This window comes from Necator americanus, chromosome III (assembly GCF_031761385.1).
Source record: "Necator americanus strain Aroian chromosome III, whole genome shotgun sequence".
Taxonomy (NCBI): Eukaryota; Metazoa; Nematoda; class Chromadorea; order Rhabditida; family Ancylostomatidae; genus Necator; species Necator americanus.
This window is the reverse complement of record NC_087373.1, coordinates 12,423,463-12,447,715: the sequence shown is the minus strand read 5'-3', so window position 1 is coordinate 12,447,715 and position 24,253 is coordinate 12,423,463. Positions and strand designations below refer to the sequence as shown.

At 39.2% G+C, this 24,253-nt stretch overlaps 2 protein-coding genes across 4 annotated transcripts; one reads left to right on the top strand and one right to left on the bottom strand.

Moving 5' to 3' along the window:
• Positions 1–332: 332 nt before the first annotated feature.
• Positions 333–593, bottom strand: RB195_009372 (uncharacterized protein; the record flags this gene model as incomplete). Its single annotated transcript, XM_064189902.1, has 1 exon — positions 333–593. The coding sequence occupies one exon, from the start codon at positions 591–593 to the stop codon at positions 333–335; it is 261 nt and encodes an 86-aa protein (XP_064047485.1).
• A 1,267-nt stretch (positions 594–1,860) lies between these two features.
• On the top strand, positions 1,861–23,871 carry RB195_009371 (uncharacterized protein; the record flags this gene model as incomplete). 3 transcript variants are annotated; one of them, XM_064189901.1, is made up of 17 exons in its annotated part: positions 1,861–1,971; positions 2,048–2,116; positions 3,240–3,338; positions 3,413–3,538; positions 3,621–3,719; positions 3,840–4,040; positions 4,893–4,990; positions 5,274–5,355; positions 5,509–5,580; positions 5,634–5,771; positions 5,835–5,921; positions 9,373–9,413; positions 10,085–10,095; positions 14,060–14,121; positions 17,798–17,906; positions 22,299–22,463; positions 23,819–23,871. In XM_064189901.1, the coding sequence occupies 17 exons, from the start codon at positions 1,861–1,863 to the stop codon at positions 23,869–23,871; spliced, it is 1,623 nt and encodes a 540-aa protein (XP_064047482.1). The 3 variants fall into 3 exon arrangements, with proteins under 3 accessions (XP_064047482.1, XP_064047484.1, XP_064047483.1); XM_064189900.1 differs by lacking the exons at positions 10,085–10,095; positions 14,060–14,121; positions 17,798–17,906; positions 22,299–22,463; positions 23,819–23,871 and having other exon boundaries at positions 9,373–9,426; XM_064189899.1 differs by lacking the exons at positions 1,861–1,971; positions 2,048–2,116; positions 3,240–3,338; ... (8 more) ...; positions 9,373–9,413; positions 10,085–10,095 and having other exon boundaries at positions 14,077–14,121.
• Between the last annotated feature and the right edge of the window lie 382 nt (positions 23,872–24,253).

Sequence of the window (24,253 nt, the reverse complement as noted above, 5' to 3'; positions counted from 1 at the left end):
AGAGAAAACCAAACTTTGTGAAAGACTTATAGAAGAATTGGTCTAAATGCTGCATTTTCCGAGATGAAGTGAAGAAACCTCCCCAAGAATGGAATCTAAACTCTTAGAAACGAGCAGAAATCTCAGGAGAATTTCCCAGAATCAAAGTGCTGCGTGACGTACTAACATTTACTCAATACTTATTTGACCCTTTGAGAAATAAGAAGTTGTATCTTGAAGGACCCAGAAGCTGATCCTCCAGGAAGCTGACATCCTTCTTTCCGAAAATCCCTATCGGCATAAAAACTTGCCGGTTACAATACATGTAGATCTGTACGAAGACATTGGATGAGTCACATAGGAACAAGCTCCCTTGGTTTCGATATTGGTGGTGAAACAGCAAAAGTGAAGCAGAGCACTACTAGAAGGACTGATGAGGTCAATGAGGCACCGTCCTGACTGTAGAAAGCGTCACTCGGGCGGGAGTCACGCGCTTGGCTACGTGCCAACACGAAAATAACGCCTACATAGTCGAAATCGTCGCAGGACGCACTATCGATCGGCTCTGTGGTGGCCGACGTCATCCGGATGATCGATGTCTCGAGGTAGAACATTGTACAAGAGCTTGTAGCGAAATGACGGCCACGAACGAAGAAGTGTCGGAGGACGAGCTGAGTGACAGAATTCCAGCCTGGAATTGATTTCTCCTGCGAAGTGGGATTTTCATCCAAGCGAAAGCAGCACTCCACCCTGACTTGTGTGAGGAGAAGGCATCCCAACGTAGAAATGGCATTTTTGAGTGGAAATCTCCTCGGGTAGTCGGAATAAGGTGACCGCAACCTTTTGAGAAGAAAACTAGCTTTTTTTTAAAGCCAAATGAGCTGCTAGTCGTTATTTCCTCCAAATCGATAGCTTCAGGTCCGAAATTGCAGGAAACGGACAAATTGGTGTCAAAATGCACGGAAGACGACTATAAGATGGCATTAATGTGAACTCCATAGAAAGATAGAAGACGGAATGACTAACGCCGCATCACAACAGCACAAACCTCACACTGAAGTAGGTCACACCAACCCGATGCTCGTATGTGGCGCGTAATGGTTAAAAAACCAAGAGGGGTAAGCGATAACTCGTCCAGTATAGGGCGGGTATTTTAGCCTATCGTGCTCCGTCTCCTCTGTAAACGTTATCCCTCGTTCTCTGCTGGTGTCTGCGCTCCAATTCATGAAAAACGCGAAGAAATTCGTGATAGTTTGTCACACGGAGGAATTTTTGTCATCACAAATGCTTCATGGTGGGGAGAATTGGTCCTCTCTTCTTTTGGAATTGTTTAGTTTACTTTCATATGGTTCTGCTCCGAAGGTTTAGGTGTATAGACTTTTGGAGCCAAAGCGTTTCTCCTGGGGTCTTCGGGTGATTTTTGTGTATGTCTTTTTCTCTTTCGAGAGCGTTTTACTTGAGACGTAGTTACGTATTTACGTTTGAAACACTGTTAAAGCTTGTAAGTGTCCGTATAGAGGCAACGCTTCTTACTACGCATTTGATTACCGATACTCTGCATGTCACAAAGGTTTATCTTCTTTTTCTTTCGGATTTAGGAGATTTCGATTTACATCTCTTGCTTGTACAACAACTTAATCCTAGTTAAATCCTCGTTGATAACTCTCTGATAGACCTATGAGTTTATGATCGAAGTAATTGCCAGCTGTTGAAGGAAATCACTGAATTCTCGAATTGTCCCCTTTTGACCATAATTCAAAAATACTAGTAGAGAAGAGAATCTCCTTCTCATCATAGAGGATTTCTCCTTTTGATAAGTTGCTCGTTTATGATTATGATAAGCTACCATTTTCAAATCAACTAGGAGAATCTGTTCAGCTTATGGCTCCTCCGGCAGGAAGTGCGGCCGTAGCTGCCCCACTGGAGTCACAAAACACCGCTGATGAACAATCATTGAGAAATTACTTCAAGACGAAAATTGATGAGGCTCAGGTGGGCTTCAAAGCTGTTCATTATTAAAGCCGATTTGTGGACGGATACTTTTTTCAAAAATGTTCCTGCATTTCAGCAGAAAGTGTTAGAGAAGAACCAGAATGTTTTACGTCTTCAAGCACAGCGTAATGAGCTGAACTCCAAGGTTAGTAGTTGTGTCTTCTGTTCCAAATTATAGATGCTGGAGTGTTAGTCAACTTTAATAAAAGAAAAGTTGCAACTGAATGTGGTCTCTTCATTGATTCGAATTTCGAGAAAAGATATGCCGTTTCGTGTCTTCTAGTTTGTCCGAATAGGCAGCACATTACATTCTTATTGAATTACGAAGCGCAATCAGAGAAGAAACAACAACGACCGACGACCATAACTGACGTTAGGTATTCTTTTTTGACAAGGATAGTCTCTTTTAGAGGTGTCACATTGTAGTGATAAGGAAAGAGCTTGATCTCGTGGTAGAATTGAAAACGGAGAAGTTCCTTGTGCTGTTCTATCGATCTTCTCTACATAAGGTTTAGAGAAAATGAAAAGTATATCTTATCAAGTGGATTCTCTCTCGATGTTTTGCTCATTGTTGTTTATTGATTTGGGTCATACTGGATCGTACACCTATGCAGCTCACTGTACCAGATAGGAATAGATACTACTCGTTTGCTCCTTTTCTTTAATTTTCTCCTGAGTTCCTGTATTTCTTAAAACCTCAATAACAGATATAAATGCGATAGTTGGAGCCGGTGCTTTGACCTTCTTCGCTTTTAAACGGCTGGCGAAAGGACCCCCTTCACTGAGCTGCACCCCATGGCTGAACCCCCTTCATCCGAGGAGGATCTTCTCGCTATCGCACCTATACATGCAGTTACAGCTGAACAGCGAACAAGGTGACGGAGGAGGTGGTATGAAAGAGTGCGATTTCGAGTACCCGGACCCTCCTCAGATGAAGGGGGTCTAGCTCATGGAGTGCAGCTCAGGTGATGAGGATCCCTTCGCCAACCATCCAAAAGTGAAAGAGATCGGTGCAGTGGCTCCGACTATCGATTGTATGAGCAGAACTGAAAGAAATTGGACTTTTTTTTCGTAATCGAAGTTAGGATTGCGAGATATGTTGCCACTGCTATCAACAAAACCGTAGTAATTTTCTTGTTAGTGGTTTTCGCATAAGGTTAGTAAGGTCTACTACTCATTTAGTCGTAATTTGCTGGAAAGAGTATACCAGGGCTGAATAGCTAAGCTTTGTTGTATTGATTCAGCAAAGTGAGCAGTTTGTTCTTCAGGTTCGTATGCTCAAGGAAGAACTACAGCAACTTCACGAGCAAGGAAGCTACGTTGGAGAGGTGAGCAAAGCTATGGACAAGAAGAAAGTTTTAGTCAAGGTAATGTTTTGTGATCTTCTCATTTCTTCTCTTGTTGGACTTGTTTCCCGACTTATAATAATGTATTTTTTAAGGTGCACCCCGAAGGAAAGTATGTGGTAGATGTGGATAAGGGAATCGAAGTTGCTACTATCAACGCTGGTTGCCGCGTTGCACTCCGCGCTGACAGTTATGCTCTTCACAAAATCTTGCCAAACAAGGTACTTTCTATGTTCTTTTAGATTTTATTTTATTTCCATCTCTATATTCTTGCGTTCATTTGTCCTTTTTTTCACTTTGTAGGTCGATCCTCTTGTTTCACTTATGATGGTAGAGAAAGTGCCAGATTCGACTTATGAGATGATTGGAGGTCTGGATAAGCAGATCAAAGAAATTAAAGAAGTGAGACTACAGATTATCAACAACGGTTGTTTTTCTGCCTTTTACCTCACCTTCGTGTGGCGGTTTTCAAAATTCTTGTGGTCCAAATGTTCTTATAAAATGCAGCGCTTCTTTTTAAAGGTGATAGAGCTACCAGTGAAGCACCCCGAATTGTTTGAAGCTCTTGGAATCGCTCAACCAAAGGGTGTCCTGTTGTACGGACCTCCAGGAACTGGAAAAACTCTACTCGCTAGAGCGGTAGCCCACCATACTGAATGTACATTCATTCGGGTGTCAGGTTCAGAACTTGTACAGAAATTCATCGGCGAAGGAGCAAGAATGGTGGGCTTTTGTTCAGAATTATATGTTGAGCGAGGAAATATTACAGCTGAACTAAATTTTAAAGTTAAAAGGAAATCACGTCAAAATTCATCAAGGATCCTTTCATATGTTCGGTGTGCTTTTGTCTATGTACTGTAGGATTTATGCTTAAAATTTAGTTTGATTAGACTTTCTGAGATCTTTACTTAGTATAAACTACCCCATGTGTCATCATATATTGACACCTTTAAACGCAATCTGTTTTTTTTTTTCGAAGTCGTCAGCGACTGCATATCTCTAGATAACTTTTGTGATCACTGGTACTCTTCGAATAACAGTGCCAGTGTATACTGCTACTAGAAGACTTCTAATAATAGTATACACTAATATCCAGTGATACTTGGAAATGTTAAGTATGTCTCTATTGTTTCTTCCTTTTTTCGGATTAAAGAAAATACCAAGTACAATAATCGACGTAGATATTTTGACGGAAATGAGTCATTCAGAAGACGATTATCATAGCAACATAAATTAATTCTCGAAGTCGATATAATCGCTCTTTCTAAAGACTGCATTATAGTAGACATGGCAGTATTGACAATTTTTGAGTGTCCTAACCTGACAAATTCCTGTGAAGGGGAAATATGTGACGTAAATATTCCCCTTTGAGGTGTGTTTTTAACAAGGCTTTTTTTTCTCGACTAACATCACTCTTCATAAAATTTGAAAATTCGGTTTTTTGCACAATCATTTGTGTCGGATTCAGAGCTTCTGGAAAATTTACAGTTACTTTTTTGCAATAAACAAAGAAAGAATAAAAAATAGCAGTTACGAAAAAAAGAGATCATGTGACATTTACCATGAAATTTAAAGGTGCGCGAGTTGTTTGTGATGGCTAGAGAACATGCTCCTTCGATTATTTTCATGGACGAGATCGATTCCATTGGATCAAGTCGTGTTGAAGGATCTAGGTATCTGCTTTGTAGCCTTTTTTCTAACACTGTTTAAGGAAACTGTGCAGTGCATTAGCTTCATTATCAAAACTAAGTCAGTATTTTTCGCGTTTTGCTCGTTTGGTTTTAAAGGGGAACTGCCAGTTCGAACACGAGGAAGATTTGCGTTCATATGGACTGAATTAATAGTCAAGCTTCATTGCGCATGCTTATTCTGGCACATTGATGTGTTGCTTTCACAAAATGACACTTTTTCCATGGCGAGCACTCCACAGTTCCTTCTTGTTATATCTTCATTTAGCGGTGGTGATTCGGAGGTACAGAGAACTATGCTTGAACTGTTGAATCAGCTAGACGGCTTTGAAGCGACCAAGAATATAAAGGTAAGTTCTCCGGCTCACGGTCTCGAGGAAATATTAGGTTTTATCAGAGATACTGGCGCATCCCAAGCGGATTGATCGACGCCAGACACTTTATCCTTAATCAGAGATGGTGATACTAATTCAACATCATTTCTGACAGAATCAATTTGTTAGGTTATTATGGCAACCAATAGGATCGATATTCTGGATCCTGCTCTTCTTCGCCCGGGTAGAATTGATAGAAAGGTACCTATTCTGTTCACTTGTTCTGAAATGTAGCAAACACAGTTGTGTTCTAGATAGAATTCCCTGCTCCTGACGAAAAAGCCCGAGCTGACATCCTCAAGATTCACTCTCGTAAGATGAATCTGATGCGGGGAATTAATATGAGAAAAATAGCCGAAGCAATCCCCGGGGCTAGTGGAGCTGAAGTGAAGGTGAGTATTTGGAGTTCTTATTTTTTTTTCGACCTGGAACACATCACATTGATTGATTTTCAGGCAGTTTGTACGGAAGCTGGCATGTTTGCTCTTCGTGAGCGACGTATCCATGTAACTCAGGAAGATTTCGAAATGGCTGTTGGAAAGGCGAGTCACTTTTATAAAGCCATATATTTTGTGGTTTTTGAGAGATTTAACTGCTCGAAATATTCTAGTTAGGAACCAGTTCTATTGACTGTTATGAAATTACTGTAACAGGTGGAAATTGGAAATAACAAGGATTAAAAAAGTTCACACTAGGAATATCTGAACATATGTCCTGTTGCCATTGTAATCATATAGTGTTGGAGGGTGTTGTAGACCATGTTGAAAGATCCTATTGGTGGTAAAAATGAAGACGGTGTAATGTTAGTCGCCTTGTTTTTTTAGCTTCAAAAAGTTTGAAAGCATTTTCATTTTCTAAGAAATTTGAGATGGGGTGTGCATCTTGAACCTTGCAAAAACCATATCCGCGAACAGATGAGTGGTTTTTTTGGATCGCTTGATTTTATTCTGAAAGACGGGAGATTACAATTATCTCTAAACCAGACTGAACGTCCGGCTAAAGCCGGACTTCAGGCTTTTTTGGTGTTCTCTTCGCTCGCCTTCACTGATCAATAAGAAATAACAGTAGCGACATTTCTTGTAAAATTAGAATTGCTTTTTCTATCAACGCTTTCTTCAATTTTTTTAACCCAAAAATTCAAGCATAGATGTAAGATTTTATGGTTTTTCCCTAAGCGCGTCAGTTCTATATTTGGAGAACAATCAAACTTGATTTTACATCTATGTTTGCCTCAAATCTCCACAATTTGGAAACGTTATTCAAGGTATGAGTTCCCCCGTTTTCAGCTGTTAGCAAAGAATGATGTGCTAACATGAAATGACGTGAATATCACTAATATCGTGAATATCACCATTGATATCATCAGTGGTAAAAAATAACGTTCTACGTCAGATCGCGTAAACTGTTGGCTATTATGTATCGTATTTAAGCAGCCGTTCACACATGTGTTTCCTTCTTTTGAAAAAAGGATGTTATCAGCGTTAGGGAGACGTGCTGGGAAATAGATATGTGAAGGAATCATAGAAACCCATTCTACTGCCTTGGGGCTCACGCGCACCAATCCGACGCAGTGAAACCGCCTCTCTCCACTCTATGTTTTTATGGCACCGGCGCACCATTCCGACTCCATGGGACCCGTCCCACCCCATTTTACAGCTCCGGGGCACGAATTCGACGCCGTAGGACCCGTCTTACCCAATTGTACCGCGTTGGGGCTCCAGCGCACCAAACCGATGCAATACTATCCTCTCTCTTTTTGGAATTTCTTGACTGAGACACGCGTAAACACAGACGCACACACGTGATAGAATAAGCCCTTTATTATTTAGCATGATAGTTTGCAAATTTGGGAGTATACATTCACATAAAAGTTTATTTACCCTCACTAACATATGAGAAAAACTAACTTGCCTTATCAAAGCCAACATAGATCGCCACATAACTTTGGATAATAAATAAAAGGTGGAGTGCTCGCCTATCAGGTGCATGGCGATGGTTAGGGGCGTCACCAGTGCAGAGTTTGCATCATTATAAAGTATTTTCGTGACACACAGACAAACACACGCACACATCATGGACTAAGCGCGTTATTATAAAGCATGATCGCGTGGATGTAATCACTTCGAATGTATTCGCTACCACTAAGGATCGCTGTAATTTCTAAGAAAAAAGTTTGAAATAAGGCTGCTGATTTTTCTCTACGAAATTCGGTGAGCTTCCTCGTAGCCTCAGTATTTGAGCTCTTCATTTTCCCAAATTTCCTTCGTCTATGTACTCTTGATTTCACAATATAGGATGCCTTTTGCACACATTTCGTGTCGTGCGCTTGACATGCATAGCTGTCTCAGTGTTATAAGATATTTGCCAAGCGAAAAGATGAGGTGGCGGAGTTATTTCTTCAGAACTAACCATTACCGCACCAAACTAAGTGGACCTTGAACATTGAACCGAGAAGGGTAATGGGGATGCATATCAACCAATAGCAGAAGTTTAACTTCTATCAGTCAAGCCTCAGCTGTCTTTTCACAGGTTCTGGTCACAGGCTTTTTCTTAGCCTGTTTTGGGACTCGGCGTAGTAGATTCATTTAGAACCATTGACTTCATTCCTTCACAATCATAATCCAAGTTTTGACTCTTTGATTGGATTTTGAAGGGCCAAAGTTTTCTTTGAAGCCGTGAGCCTCAAAAATCTTCGTTTCTCAGATTTTGTCTGTATTGCGAGCACATGCATTGTTCTCAAATATGTCTTTTGCCATTTAAACTGCATCTAGATTGAGATCCATCATCGTTTGGCGTTTAGCGGAATCAAGCTACCGATTCTGAACTGAATGAGCAAGTTTGCATTAGTTTCGAGAAAGTCATACAAACAATTATTTCTGCAGCTCCATTGCGATAGAAAGGTAGGAAAGAAAAGAAAGCAGCAGAAAAGAAACGGCTTTCCTTCGTTGGGGGTCCAATCATTGAATTTTGTTCTCAACAACACGTACAATGTTATGTACGCAAGGTTATTTAATAGGTGACTTTCTCGAAAACCTACTTTCGAAACCAGTTTCTTGCGACAATTTTTGCAGCACTTTTCCTCTTTTTCGTGTGGACCAACTCCTGTCGCTTGTCAATGGATCCTTGAAAGGTGGTAACAAATTAAAAGGCTGTCCTCGAAGAAGTGACTACCTCGGTCTGCTTCTTCTATCTTTAAGCAAGGTTCTAATCTTTTGCTTATTTCAAGGGAAAGGTCACTTTTTTTTTGAAAAGTGGACGCGAAGAAGCATTCTTAACTAGCTTTAGGAGCATAGTTTTCACTGTATTCCTGACTAGATGTTCATCCAGAACTATTTGAATACTATTCCTGACCAGATGTTCACCCAGAACTATTTGATACATCAACCTTTTTAACTTGAGATGAGAATTATGTATTCATTACTGCGAGTGGATTCATTCCAGCTGTTTTCGAGCGAAGTCTTACTTTGTTTCGATGATAATTCCTCAAATAAGTGACTTTTTCACACTTGTTCTTGGCCTTGCTCGGTCTTTCGCATTTTTTGCGATTCATATTAACGTTAAAAGATCTCTTTTTTTTCCTAGTATCCCCTTGTGTCAAAATTACACTCGCAGGATTGGAAGGTGTTTTAAACAAGCGCTTTGTAGTGGAGTTTGGGAATCGCGTTAAGGACATTTGTTACCTACGTGATGACAATACTTTATGATTGCTTTCACTTTTGCTATCCTGAACAATTCTTCTAAAACAAATTTTCACAACAAAGAAAGCTGCCAAATGTTGAAGCTGTCCTCCCGTAGGACCATTTTCCCTGATCGTGAAAAGCAGACAGCAGAGATTTGTGAGATGATGGATTCCTTTCGTGAAAAAATCTATTCACAGCTTTCACAGAGTGCTTATTTTTCTATAAGTTTTTTTCATACTGCTGCTTCGATTATGTAATTGAGTTTTATGTATGTCTGTTAAGCAATGGCTATCTTTAATATTCTTTTTTTCAGGTGATGCAGAAAGATTCTGAGAAAAACATGTCGATAAAGAAGTTGTGGAAGTAGTTTGTGTGGATTATACTGGTGTAACACTTGTAACAAATATTTATGAAACGTGTGGTCTCTTTGTGTGCACAAGAATAAAGTCTTCAGTCCTGATATTTCAAAGTTTGCTTTACAACGAACATCCAATAAATTTTTGCTTCAATAAGTAGCGTAAAACCTAATTAGCACTCATTCACACATTGACACACATCGATTGGTGGAAACTCTCTGCGTCTCTGTGTTTAGTGAGGTGTTCCGCTAAATGTATGACCGCCACCACAAGCCACGCCTTCATCACTACATCCGCGAGTGGATCGATTGCCGCCTGCACATACACACGCATACTTACACCGCCACACACATACACACACGCATTCACACGACGTCGTCAGCTGATCCTGGTGGCCGCTGTTGCTGCTGTTGCTCAGCTTTGTGGTGAATTCCATGACGAAGTGAGAACACAAGGCTAGGGCGAGATTACTCCGGTCGATCAATACCGGTGATTTGTACGTGTGTCGTGTGTTCGGGCGCTCCTCTACCTCCTCCACCTGCGTGGCGATCCCTCATTGACCTCGTCGCGCGTTGGAAACGAACTCTATATTACTGCTGTTGGCTGGTTGCTGCGCATTTAAAGCGCTGTCATCTTCTACTAATCTGAATCTACTTATTTATCGGATAGAGATCCAAAAAGTAAGGATTTGATTTTTAAAAATGTCATATCGGTGGATGAGTGCCAAATCCAATTAGCGCTGCTCGTACACGATTGCATATTTCCGCACATGGTATGGTAGTATCTTCCTGTTCTTGTCCTTGCAATTAACGCCGTTTCGTTGGGTCATGGACTCCATCCTAGATCCATCTTCATCTGAAAACGGATCATCTAGGAGAGATCCATCTATGTTTTTGAAAATTTCTAGCTTTTATCCTTATTTTATGGATTTTACTTTGGGAAAAATAGTTGTCGCTGGCCTGAGAACTTACTTTGAACAACATAAGGAAAGATTTGGGAGACTGGTCACAAGCATGACCGACCCTTCAACTTCCCCCTCGATTTCAATTCCAATGAATATTTGTATGGGTGAGCACTTCAGAACACTAAATTATCGCAAAGTATCAAATACAAACTATATGAAATAATGAAATATCAAAAATTCAGTTTGGATTAAGAAAATCAATCAAAATCAATTTCCGAATGAGATGTGCTTATCGTATTCGTGATCAGCACTTTCGAAAACCACCTTTGTCTTTGCCGAAATCGATGTCGATAGAGAAAGGATTGAGGAACACCGTTCATGCTGAACGTCTATGCCCTAGATCTTCTGCATGTTTCTTTTTTTCTCGTCGAGGTTAAGGTGGATAGGTAGTGATGTTAGAGTAGTGCCTAGTAATTTATGGACACCACCTTGCATTATGGCTGTATGCAAATATCGATCTCCTATAGGCAAATGAAGCGTTCTGTAGTCAGGATTATAAATCCAGTTAATTGGTTGCATGGAAACACAACAGCTTACGTAACTCACCATTCGCACCTCCCAAATGTTCATGTTTTCAGATTAATAAGATAGCTTAATGTATGTTTTCTGAACACATGTAAGGCCAGACTCCATCCGTGCAAAAATATTCTAAATAATTCCCACCTGAGAATAATTTGTAGAATAAAATAATGTTTCTGTCGCAGTATAAGTATGGGACATTAGGGAGCCTGCACAGAATCCTACCGTATTCCGTGGTTGCAGCTATAAATTTCCACTTATTACTCTCGTTTTTTTTTCAGATTTGCATAGGCATCGCTCTTGAGTATTGCTTGGTCAGGCCTCTTAGATGTAAATGAGTCCAGTCTCCTTCCACTATTGCTATTGGATTGGCCACCATATGGAAATGTTATGCGTCATGTTTTTTTTCTATTAGTCTATCTCTAAAGTGTATCGATCAATCGTGACTTTCTGGTTATTCTATTCAAGATCGCTATCGGCACTTTTGCTTTCTCCCAACGTTTTTCTTTCGTTTGGGAATATCTCAGAATATCTTTTCCATTAGGAATGGCTGTTAAAGTAGCCTATTACATAAGTCACCAAGGCTATTAGGGCTTAGAGACGCTTTCATTCTCACAATGTGTCTTGTTCCCGAAAGTTTTTGCTCAGATTTGACTCTCAATATTACCTTTGTACCGTCGACCCGAAGATTCCAGATGTGTGGTGCATTCGCACCACACATGTAGAACTAGTGTGTGCGGTTGCTAATGTTGAAGCGTCTTGCTATCGATTGAAAATGACCGCAGCTTAGAATTGCTCAGCCAATCACTCCTTCACTAAATATCACAGTTTTTGTTGTGGCGATTCAATCACAACTTTCCCATACCGGAGAAATTTGAAAGAAGCTCTTTATCAAAATTGTGAAGTTTCTTTTTTTTCTGCGAATATGGTGTAAGTTGGAATGTTAGTGTTACCTGTGGATGAACTCACACCTTGATCGCATTCTGCATGAAATCTTAGATTGAAACTTAGAACTCACTTAGAACCGCCATTAGTGTCCGAAAGGTCCTTCATTCGCAACACAAATCTCATTTACATCGCACGTTGTGAAGGAACAGTTCCGTTTTCTAAAATGACATGAATGAAATGACTGACCTATCAACATGAAAACATCGATTTTGCATCGTTCGAGAACTTGCTGAACATTTTATTGTGAAAAGTAAAAAGTATGCAACTTGAATGCTTCATTTGGAGCAACAACACGGTAACTATCACCATGGTCCTCAGATTTAATCGATTGGTTTCATTTTGAACTTCGACTACAATTCTTCGATCATAAATTGATTTTCATTCGAAAAAAAGCAACAAATAAAGTCAAGAATAGATACATGCAACCATCCTTCTTCAGTTAAAAATTTGGGAAATCTGAAGACCAAATTTACATTCCTTAGACATTATTCGAATTCCAACACAAACATTTTTGTAACTACTTAGGCTACTTGGCAAATCTGCTAACGCATGCATGGGGTCAGGTTAGGAACATCACTGAATACTTTTTTGCTACTCATATTTCGGTTTTAAGTATCATTGTTCTTCTTTTTTCTCAAAAAGAATCCTGAACATTTTCATCATCATCATCTCTGAGCATGAGTGGAGGAATTCCCGAAGATTTTTTTTTGAAGTGATAAAAAATGGGATGTGACCTACATTCTTTTCAAAAACAGATCTGGTGCACCTGCGTAAGCGCTTAACGTCGGGATGGGACCTTTTCCTATCGGACTGGAAGACTTTTGCGAGAGTCCCATCACGCTATTTCGGACGTAACCGCTCACGCAATTTCACCAGGTTTTAGGTCATTTTGACTCCGCTGTATTTTCCACACCCTTACCTGTCGATTTTCCGCAGACGGTCCTTTTGCCGCGGTTCGCCTCTTTTTGCTTCTGCTGCTCTTCTTCAGAAAAACTCCTGCAGCCTCCCTTGCGGAGTACGTGTGCGGAGACACAGATTTTCTGTTTACTGCCAATTTTAGGTCTAGGTAACTGTATGGTTCTTTGGTGCAGTTTTTTTCCTTCGCGAATGAATATTTCAAATACTTCTGCAAAGGTTTTATCTTCCGATTTCTTGTTGCGCTATCATGCGAGCTACAGTTCTTTCTTTCCCATTGTTGTTGGGATCTTAATAATTTAATAAGATGTATAGAATGTGGATTTTCAAGTTCGCACTACGAAGAACGTTTGAACGCTCAAAAAGGACCAATGCGAAATCTGAACCCTTTTTTTGCAGTTCTCAGGAATGAAACGTTATTCCCCACTCTTACCTGTCGATTTTCCGCAGATTACGGTCCTTTTGCCACGGTTCGCCTCTTTTTGCTTCTGCTGCTCTTCTTCAGAAAAATTCCTGTGACAATTGTGATGACATTTTTGAATAAGATTTATATTCTACACTCTGTCTACCTTTGTTTCTACCTTTGTTTCAACTATCAGAGCTGAAATTGTTTGCACAAATAGCAGAAAACAACAACATTCACGTGCTAATTGGCAGTGTTTGTCACTCTTTCGCATCGTTATCGTATTAGAAGGAGTTAACCTGCTGAACTTGGTACGTTTTGAGGGCCCGATTCAAGGTGGCGATGCATTTGTTTATTTGTTCACTCTCGGCGAGTCAATACCACGGTCTTCGTCAGCTTTTTGGCGATTTTTTAAATGGGTCCCATGGAGAACAGTGAGCATTGTCATGTAATACGCATATGTGTACGCTATGTGAGCAATTGACGGGGCACTCTAGCAACTGGTTGTGGAGCGTGTAGCAACCTTAAAGTGATGAATTTATGCTGGCAGGAGCGATAAAAATAAACATGGAAGTTGTCAACTAAGACTATTCCTCAGAACACCTCTTTTACCCAGGATTTTGTTTTATTTTGAATTCGGAACTGTAGTATTTGAGAAGTTAGGGTTGCCGTATTTCCGTCCATCATCCCTCATACGCCAACACACTCGCACATATCCCTTTTGGGATTTGATTTCGTCCCGGCATCTCGTCTCCTCTCGTCGTAGCTCGCCCACTACAACACTCGCGCCTCAATCAATATTCCGCGCAGGCTGCTAATTAGGGCAATTATTCGCAGCCACTAAAATCTCGCCTCCGCTAGATATACATCTGTTATTAAATCCATGTGATTTCAGTTTTGAACTATTCGCCGATGAGCAGTAAGGGATCGAAGGACTCATCTCCAACGTCTGAAAATGTAAGTGATCTCAGATCTCATTGCTATTGTTTTCGTTTTACTCGGTAACGCATATTTTCGTGCGTGTATTTGTATGCATGCGAATCCATGAGCTCCGTTGATTTCATCGTGTGTTGTTGTCGTGTGCCGTTGAGGTCATGTAGTGTAGAGTAAACATTTGTGGTTACATTCAGCCAAACAACTCTACATTATCATCTGTTGCTAGGAATTGCTGTCAAAGTGTTCTGCTATCAAGGTCATACAGTAAGGGTTGGGCTGAGAAATAACAGTTCAACCCATGAAGTTGAACAACCTGTTCTCAAACACTTCAAACCATAAGATCAAACAACCACTGTTGTCAAACGATCGACAGTAGGTCGCAATGTGTGTCCTTTTGTCTCTTTTAGGAGACTATATCAAATCTGAAACCTCGATTCCTGTCAGTGATGCCTTATGAATACGAAAAAAGCCTCTAATGTCAAAAATGTGAATTTTAACACTTTAGGACATGAAATTCAGCAACCAGCCGACCTTTCTTACCAAAATAAACTGATTTTTGTGTTCCAACCTCTAAACTGACCTTCAAGGTATCCCGCGTGTCTCGAATCCTATTGAGCTTACTCTGCGCAGGCCTGGAAAGTATTTTCATTGACTTTGATCCCAAAATTTGAACCCGTTTTGTACGATGAGCTAGTTCGGGGCGAGACTTGGCCGCTGTTGTTTTCCTAGCTATAGTTCGGTCCATTTAACAAATTATAAGGGAATAGCGTACGTATTAGAGGGGAAAGCGAAAAAAAAAACACCAAAAAATAGTTGGAAATCGAGTATTAGTTCTGTTTCTTTTAATGCGACCTCATATTCCTTCCCTCATAAGGACAGCATTACATTCCAAATAAAATAGATTATAGCATAATAATGTGTTGTTTGGAACCAAATATGTGCGTTTTCTACGTTATAAAAACTGTTATGAGCAGAACGGTAGATTCGAATAAATTAAAACTTTTTCGAATAAATAGATAAATAAATAGAAGTAGGGGTTCTTAATTTCGCTTGCTTTTTTTTTGTTGTAGCGTGGATTGGTCTCTCTTATTTGGTCAGCTTACGTGGCGCAAAAGAAGAAAAAGGAAGAGGAAATAAGGAACGCATATTCCTTTAAACCTTTTCAAATTACTATTGTTCGCCGTAGTGTATTTCTTCCTAGAAATCAACCAAGGACAAAGCAATTCATGTTTTATTGCATGAGGAACCTCCAAAATGCCTTTGTTCTATGATGCGTATAGGATTGAATTGCGTACTTTTTGCAGATCAATCGTTTATTTTGAAAAGCTGTCCACTGAATATGACCAGGTTGTGACATCCTTTCAAATAATCTTTCATTCCTCCACGAGCAAATCTGTTGCCAATTTCCATAACTACGAGTTAATTCTTTAGACGGTTGTTGTGTTGATGTATGGTCTCATTATGGAAATCAAATACGAAAAGAGAAATGTCTGATTTTGTTTTACTTTCCTATGTTTGTTTCCTAATAAATTTCTTGTCTTCATTGGAATAACAAGCTTTTATTCATACATATTAAGTGTTGTAACATGATCGATCTGCATCTAATTAATAATCACACTCTCGTTACGGTTCCGTTCACCTAGTATCTATCGTTCTACGCTCTCCTATTCGATCATGTTTGCACAGCGGCGCTCGAACTCGTCCACATTATGCCTGTTTTCGTCTACATGTATCGAGGGAAACTTAGACATTCAACGGTCATTTGAAACTGTTCAAGTAGTACGAAATATAGAAAGTTCTATTCATCACATTTGGATCATATTTGGAGCATCATACGGATCATTAACACGCCTTGGAGTATTTAGTGCGGCCATCCACGCTTTCTCAGTAACTAATAATAAGTCGAAATCAAAGTCAGTCTTTGGGGGAAAATTTAGTGGGGGAAAGGGCTCTTATTTCTCGGCGCTCTAACTTATTTTTTTGTCTTAGTAACTTTAGCTTACATGTCATAGACGCTCTAAGACTAATTCTAAGGTTAGGTCTTAGGGCCCCGATTGATTTAATTATTTAGTTCGAGTAATAAGAGCGCCACTGAGTGACCTCCCCCCAACTACATTTTACCCAGTCTTTGTATATAGATAATTTCTTTTAGGAATTATCTATATACAAAGGCTGGAATTCTATATCCGACAGACTAATTGAGATTCATTGCGTAATTAACTAATGACAGCTGAGGAAATGACCCAATTTTTGACTTTTTACGCCTGTCGTCCAAGAAGTGCCCACGAATTTGACATCGATTCTGTCTCGCAAGCGCATTTTGAACAAAATTACGATGCATTCCCTTCAATATATAGTTGGTTCATAATGTGTTGACTTGTGGTACAATATGGAGTAAACGGGTATTTTCGAAATGATGCTGTGGAACATTCAACATGACGACGTGACCTGCTTGGAGTTGCCGATGTTCCCACCTTTAGTGCAATTGCACCACAAGTCACGTCGACTTGACTCGACTGTAGGCGGTCTAGTATGGAATTAAGGTTTTTTTTTTGATGGGTACCAGCACTCGGCGCAAAGTTCAAATTGAAATCATATCTGAGTGAGCGCGAGATCATCATATCTCCGTTTTAATATTTACAGATGAATGAACAGTTTATTTCTATGAAGAATTGCGCTGTTTGCAGAAATTTTCACGGTATTCTTCATTTTCTATTCTGATGCTATGTTCGTTTTCTTATTTATGGTTACCCACGCAAACGATTAACTCGACCTTCGCTATCATTGCAAGTATTTTTTTTCGTAAATCCCCACAAGCTTGTCGTGCTTCGCATTCTAGGTTACGAAGAGCATAGGCATTGTGTTGTGAGTGTAGACACTGTAACTATCATTTTCACTGCTTACAGAGGTATGTGCACGATGTGACGTTTTCACTCTCTTAGATAATTACGCAGAACGAAACAAACGCCACTGTACAATCGTGAAACCAGATCATGTTTGGATTTATTTAGGATTTGCACAAATTGCTTTGCCATTCAGCGCTGATTAAAGTGGTAGCTTGGTGGGAAATTGTTAGAGGCTGCTGCTGCATTCCACATGTCAAAAATAATTCATTCTAGATTCAAGTCTAGAATTTCTAAAATGGGATTCTGTAATAGGATAGTTTAGAAGAATGGTACAAGAATCATACGGTTTACCAAGTGATCAGGCTATATTCAGTTGTTGTTTGCTTACTGTTTACATAAGTAACTTTCGTACATTACGATAATATAATGTAATTTTTTCAGTCACTGGTAACCTTGTACTTTTATATAACACAAATATTTCATCTGTGTCTATTCGTTTGCTATAGATTAGAGTATTTGCAATATTTGTTCATATTTGCCTGCGATATTAATGTCGCAAGCCTTTCAGCACTGTTCTTCAGTCGTTTTATATTAGTCATTATTCGAAAGATGTTTTTTTTTTCCAAGGTCCATTGTATTTTAATAATGTTTGGCTTAGAATACAATAGTAGCGTACCTCTGTACCTGAACGTGTTCTATTACTTATATGTGCTAGATGCACTGGCTCTATGGGGCCACCTCCTCAATATGTTATATGAGGGCACTAGTAATCACAGAACTATGCGATGTCTGCATAATAAACAGAAAATTTTCGAGTAATTGCGCTTGCATGTAAAATCCTCATTTTTCAGGTCACACTGCGGCTTATCCTTGTGAGCGGTAGAACGCACGAATTCCAATTCCATCCGCTCACACCGGCGCACGAAGTCACACAAAAAGTCTTCGAACAGTGGCCGAAAGGTGAATCCTGTTACATTTTTTTTCCACTGTCATGTTTCGTCACATCGGTGTTTTCAACCTTGAAGTTTCTTTGGTTCATCGCCGTATTATCGTGAAATTAGTCGTAAGTCTTGACAAATGTTTATGTCTAGGATTAACGGCTAGATTATACTACGTTTGCTGTGTCTAAACACATGTAAACATTACTGATGTGGGAGTGAAATGACATTCCCGAAGTGTTTATAATTTTTTTTTTCGGCAAGGAATTAAATTTCTGTGTTGACGTAGTCATAGGTGCGATAGTGAGGAGCCGGAACCTCCACAAGTGAAGGGGGTCTAGCTCATGGGGTGCAACTCAACTGATAAGGATCGCTTCGAAAAATGGAGGGGTCCTTTCGTCAACCGTCCAAAAGTGAAGGGGGTCGGAGCACCGGTCCCGACTTTCGCATCTGTGGACGTAGTTCTAAGCAATGCCTCCGAAATTGCTTGTGAAGAAAGTTAAAGACTATTCTGCACCAATGACAAATTTTGCTTCGAAATTCTAGGTTTTAGTTGGTGTGTTTGTTTGAAGACTTGATGTTGATGATATTTCAGGACTTCTCTTTGTATTCAAAAGTTTCATTGAAATTTTATCTTGGAGTTTCGTCCAATTAGTGGTGATTAGCTGATTAGAATCACGTTTAATAGTGTTCAGTGAAAAACGTTTGCTTTAAATCTGTAGTGGCGACGAGATAATTCATCTTTCACGTGAGCGGCAGGCACAGACAGATGGAGTGCATGTCCTAACTCAACAATGAACTAAATAAAACTATGAAAAATGTATGCCGCCCTGACATAATTTCGTATCAATTTTTTGAAGTGGAAAAGTTTAGGAAATACACATGAATGAACATTTTACGAATTCCCTCTCTTGATAATCCCAAAACAACGAACAATCGTTATCGGATTTTAGAACTAGACTCCCAAAAGTTTTGTTTACCGTGTGCTCAAAATAGAACACAGCTTTTAGTTTTTGGGTATTTGAAAAAAACTTCCAGTCTTCCCTGTTTAATAACTATTCCGTTATGAGTACAACTTTATTCATATAGTAGAACGACACCGTTGTCGTCCTTTAGCAGGTAGTTGTTTCTTCGAAATTTCTGGTTCTCCTTGGAAATACGGTCAAGACCAAGTTTTGCACAGCAACATTTATCTCGAACGATGCATTTGATGAAGTGGTTACGAGTGAAATACAAGTGAAACACTTGAAGTTTTGAGCGATCCTGAAGAGTGATCATTATACAAGTATCAGTTGCGGAAGCTAAAGAAAAGAAAAAGCTAAAGAAATAATGACAGGATCAAGAAATGACTGTTAAATTGGGGCGAAATATTTTAATTTGGAGTAGAAAGCACACTCTGCTTACTCTTTATAAAGGCGCCTACAAATAAACATGTTAAAAACTATGAGTGGCTATGACAAAGGTTAAGTGACGGTGAAAACTCCTAAGCTATGGGGATCAACCATTATTTTTTTAAACAAAATTTATTGTTTAAGACGTATTTAAAAGGTTATGTAATTATCCGATTTGAGAAAGAATGATCTCGTAATGTCCGTCACTCTATTTTTGTTGCTCTCAAACGGTCATACCGTTTGGAATTCTTGAATACTTGTGAGACCATAAGAGAAAAGGTGACCTTCGTCTCCACAGTTTGCGCCGGACGTGTTCCGCCGAGTGACCACGACGCACATGGCACAGCTCGCGTTCTTTCTTTGCATAACACACACTTCCTCTCAGTCAGTTCGTGCCCAATTGAAGTTGTCTGGTTGAATATATTCGACGAATACTGTCTGATTTATTTTCCCATCTATCATTTACCTTAATTAAACCCAACCTAGAAAAATAGTGTAGCAGAATGGGATAGTTGTTTTGAACGTTTATGTTTATGGGACAGTATAAATCTCCACATGGGATTAAACTACCAAGCTTGATGACCTTCCGGAAGAAGTGAAATCCAGAAAAAGCAGACATATTCTTTCGTACTGTAAAATCGGTATTACGTGGGAAACGCTGTGTGAGTCATCATAGGCACGAAAAACATAGAAGCTGGTCGAAATCCGATGATTGATGGTGATTTTCGGTAATCACCTTGAACAAAAGAGAAAAAGTTGTGGAAAAAGGCGAATTGATGGGTGATGTCTTAAAGCTGGTTCGGGTTTGAATTTTTTGCTGTACATTGGTAGTAAAACCCATCAATGACATCTGATTTTTCACCTTTTTCGTGAATCGTAGAACAACGTTGGGAGTATGTCGTTATTAGGCAAAAAGTAGAGAACAAAGAAATTACTGTAGAGAACTCTGCAAACGTTTTAAAAGTAATTAGTGTTCGCCCAAATTATTGACACAAAAATAAAATAATTTGTTGACGAAAATAATACGTTTAATATTTTGATTTCTAAAGGTTCTTACTCTATGGTAAGGCCATAAAGCAGGATTTGAAAAATGAAAAACAAAAGAGTTTTTCTCTTTCCCAATCGTCCTCTATTATTTTCTAGTTGATTCATTCGCTGCATACATGACAACCTTTTTCCTTGCTTTTGACTAATAAGTGTTGGTTCCCGTTGGAATTCGGCTTAAGTTCCTGTGGTTCAAAAAGAATGAAACATTCCGGTGTTTTCGTAAAATTAGTACGAATTCTCTCCTTCAATTTCTTAGCACCCATTTTTTGAACACTGGTGGTTTGCTTGAAGTCCGAGAATATAAACTTTTTTTGTTCCATTCGTTTATGATGTTATGTGACTCCTATGACTTTAAAACATTTTGCTTACTCTTTTTCAAAAGGGTTGGAGAATTCTCTGCCTTCGTCGTTTTGCCATTGACATATGTCTGCATAATTAATTGTTTGCTGTACATAAATATGGCTTGCGTCAGGTTATGCGTAGAGATCAAAGGCTCTTTTTAATAAAATTCCAGGTTGGAAATTTCTTTACGTTTTTTTTTATTTTTCCTGAAACCTATTGTGCTTATTTGTATCTGCTGAGAAACGTGAACGTATATGTGCTGCTCAAAACACAACGATGGCACATGTGCTATTTTGGAGGTTGTGGATTAGCAGTGCCATTGCTGCGAAATACACATAGAACTAGTCAGGGTTCCAGGCCCGGCTCCAGTTCGTGAGAGACAATTAGAGCGCTCAACCAACCATTTATGCCCGTAACTGCTGCGCCATTCTTAGAGTTTTCTCTTCCTTCAATATAAAAACAAAATGCGTAGGGGGGCCATTTGGCAGCCACTAAAGTAGTATCTGTGACAGGCACGCAAAATGAACCGACCTATGTAGCTCAGCTACAGTATTACAACTATCGTAGAACCGGTCTTTCATGGATCAGGTTCAGGAGCGTTCCCATAATTTTCATTCATCTGATACAACACAGCTGTCTCAAAGCCTCTGAATAATGAGAATTCTCAAGTCGGATTGTTTGCAGTTACATGGAACAAAATGAGTTTTTGCATGACATTCGCATAATAATGTTATCCACTTGTAACCAAGGAAACCACATAAGGGGATTGTTTCGTCGAATTTTGTATTTATAAAAGTTTGGGGGCTGAGTTCTCGGCAAATGGCTTTAGTTTTCTATACGTTATTACGCGATGTGCACGTTTTTGGAGAGGAACTGCTTTTTGGTTAGAAATTGTACTTTTAATGCCTTTGAGTTTAGTTTTTAGTGTCACAGGTTAATATTGTCGAAAGCAGCTGGATGCCCAAGAGAGTTCCATAAGTTTCTCATCAAATTTGTTGTTCAGAAGCAAAACACCTACTCGAAAAAACTGTAGCGAAATTCCCTTTCTTCATTTGTAACTTCATTCATTTGTAACTATCGCAAACCGTTTGTATCTGAGAGCTGTTGAGTTTGCACCAAGTTTTCTGGACTACAGGCAATAATTTCTAACCTTAGTAGTTTCACTTCTTTTTTGAATTCACGCTTGCTCTAGTTCTGACTATCTCTTTGATCGGTTACACCAGTGTACGTAGAAAACTTTGGAAAGCCACAAAAGTGCAAGAAAATGAGGGAGTCGATTAGGGATAAGAGGGGAATTGAAATCGGAAAGCGGTAGCTATTGTACGCAACTGTTCTACCGAAAATAGATGACTATTACAGTAATAGGGGATATTTTTCTTCTAATTGCACTTTTGTGCTTCATCATTAAACCTATTTCGTTAAAGTGAGAAACACCTGCAGCGTGATTAATTTCGAGTATTCTTATAGTTTTTCTTATACTGCATCTAAAAAAAATGTTTTACTTCTTATTTATTCAGGTTCTAAAGCGTTTGTCGCCATCTAATTGCATTCCATATTTTTACTTGCATATAATCAGTTGGAATGTTATTGAAATAGCATAAAAAGTGAAATTCTAAGCAGTATTTTCGTTTCAGAATGGGCTGATGAAAAAGTGGAGTCAGCATCGATGCTGAAGCTTATTTATCATGGACGGTTTCTACACGGTTCCGTCACTCTCAACGCATTAAATTTACCACAAGGGAAGACCACCGTAATGCATCTTGTAACACGAGAAAATTTACCAGAACCAAATTCTAATGGTGAGTTGACGTGGTGTTTCTTTTTCTCTTTCTCCTCAATAGTAAGAAGAGGTAGTTGTTGAGCTTCTTCGAGAAACAGTAGACTTTTTCAGGATTTTAATTCTTTTAAATAACTCTATGATAAATTAATCTTTTTGAAGTGTTTTCCTCAATAATTGTTTTTCCATAGCTGATAGATTTGCTGTGATCTACTGGTAATCTTTTTATACGAAATGGTCTTGTCACGACGTATTATGTACAGTCGACGCAAAATTTGTTCATCCGGGTGGATGCGACGCGTTTGTTGCAACACACGCTCGTTCTCTGCTTGGCACGGAGTTCTTTTTTCTGCCCTGACCTCAAATACGCATCGCACCCGGACGGGCACACATGAGTATGTACACAGTTATTCTATCGAGCTTGCGTAGTACTCTGCGTTACGTAGGAAAGTTATAAGGTTCCGGATGTGTTGGGAGTAGAGTTGATTCCGTTATTACGTAGTTTTGCTGAGTAATTTTTCTGTTCGTTCTTTCGCCAAAAACAATCATTTCAATGTTGATTCACACCCATTTTATGGGATTGGCTTCAAGCGGGTCCTGTGAGGAGTGCAAGTTGCTGCAGATTATTGAATGAGCATGCATATCTTCTTGAAACGATCACGAGTACCATATTTATGGCCAAGCCTATTACATTTATCCACTTTTATGGTGTCTCACCACGAGCGGATTCAGAGCATGGGGAATGTTGTCTAGTACTAAGAAGCTTGCGTGGGCACTTAAGCAGAGCATGCACTCAGCGACGTCATCGAGGGATGACGTACCGTATAATTAATTATTCGATGAGCTATGATGGCGCTGACTAGTCATAGGATGGTCTAAAACGTTTCACTAGTAATATACGAAGTTAGAGTAGAGTTGTAGCAAAATTTATTGCCTTGAATTTAAATTAAAGAGACTCCATTTGATGGATTTATTGCAGAATTTGTTTAATTAGTTGCTGTCTTATGGATTTCACTTGTAGTATTGCTACTTAACTAGTTTTACAACCTAAATTTACAACCTAATAGAAAATCGTTGCAATCATGGTTCACGCTCGATTATTTCTGTTATTTGTTTCTGGTGTTCTTAAGATTACTGTAGATCCAAATTTTTCTATTGTTGCTTCAAAAATGTTTATTGTGTGGATATGCTGTAAATGTGATTTTTGTTGCAAAGAACGAAGAAACGAAGAAGAATATGTAGAGTTGTTTTGTTCTAGAATTTTCTTCTCGCTTGCAAATGCTGCTGAACTTGGACGTATTTTACTAAAAGGAAAAACTATTGAGCATTTTTTTCCAGTGTTTTACTGTTGAAATGATCTGATGTTTTTTTTTTCAGACTCGCTTTCAAAACGAAAACGTGGTGGCTGTTGTCGATGTGTGTTATCGTAGCTGAAAATTCTTTGTACCGTACTGCTTTCATATATCTACAAATTATCTCAATCTCATTTATACATGGGTCATTTTGATTGATGATACACAATCCTTGCAAAAAGCCATAGTTTTCATGGGAATCGTACTTGAACGAGGCAAAAGAATCCCCAGAAGAATTTATGCGAGTAAATGTAATAAGAAAGAAATGAAGAAACCGTGGTTCATCTCTGATCGTGCTCTGACGGCAATTGATTGATTGATTTGATGACTGTGCTTTGATGTGTTATTTTCTGTGATATATATGGGAGTACCTGACCCGTTTCTTGAACTCTAGTGAACTATCGAGTAGAGTCTGTTATGTCTCAATGTCCGTTTCTCTGTACAAGTTTTCTGCAGTTGG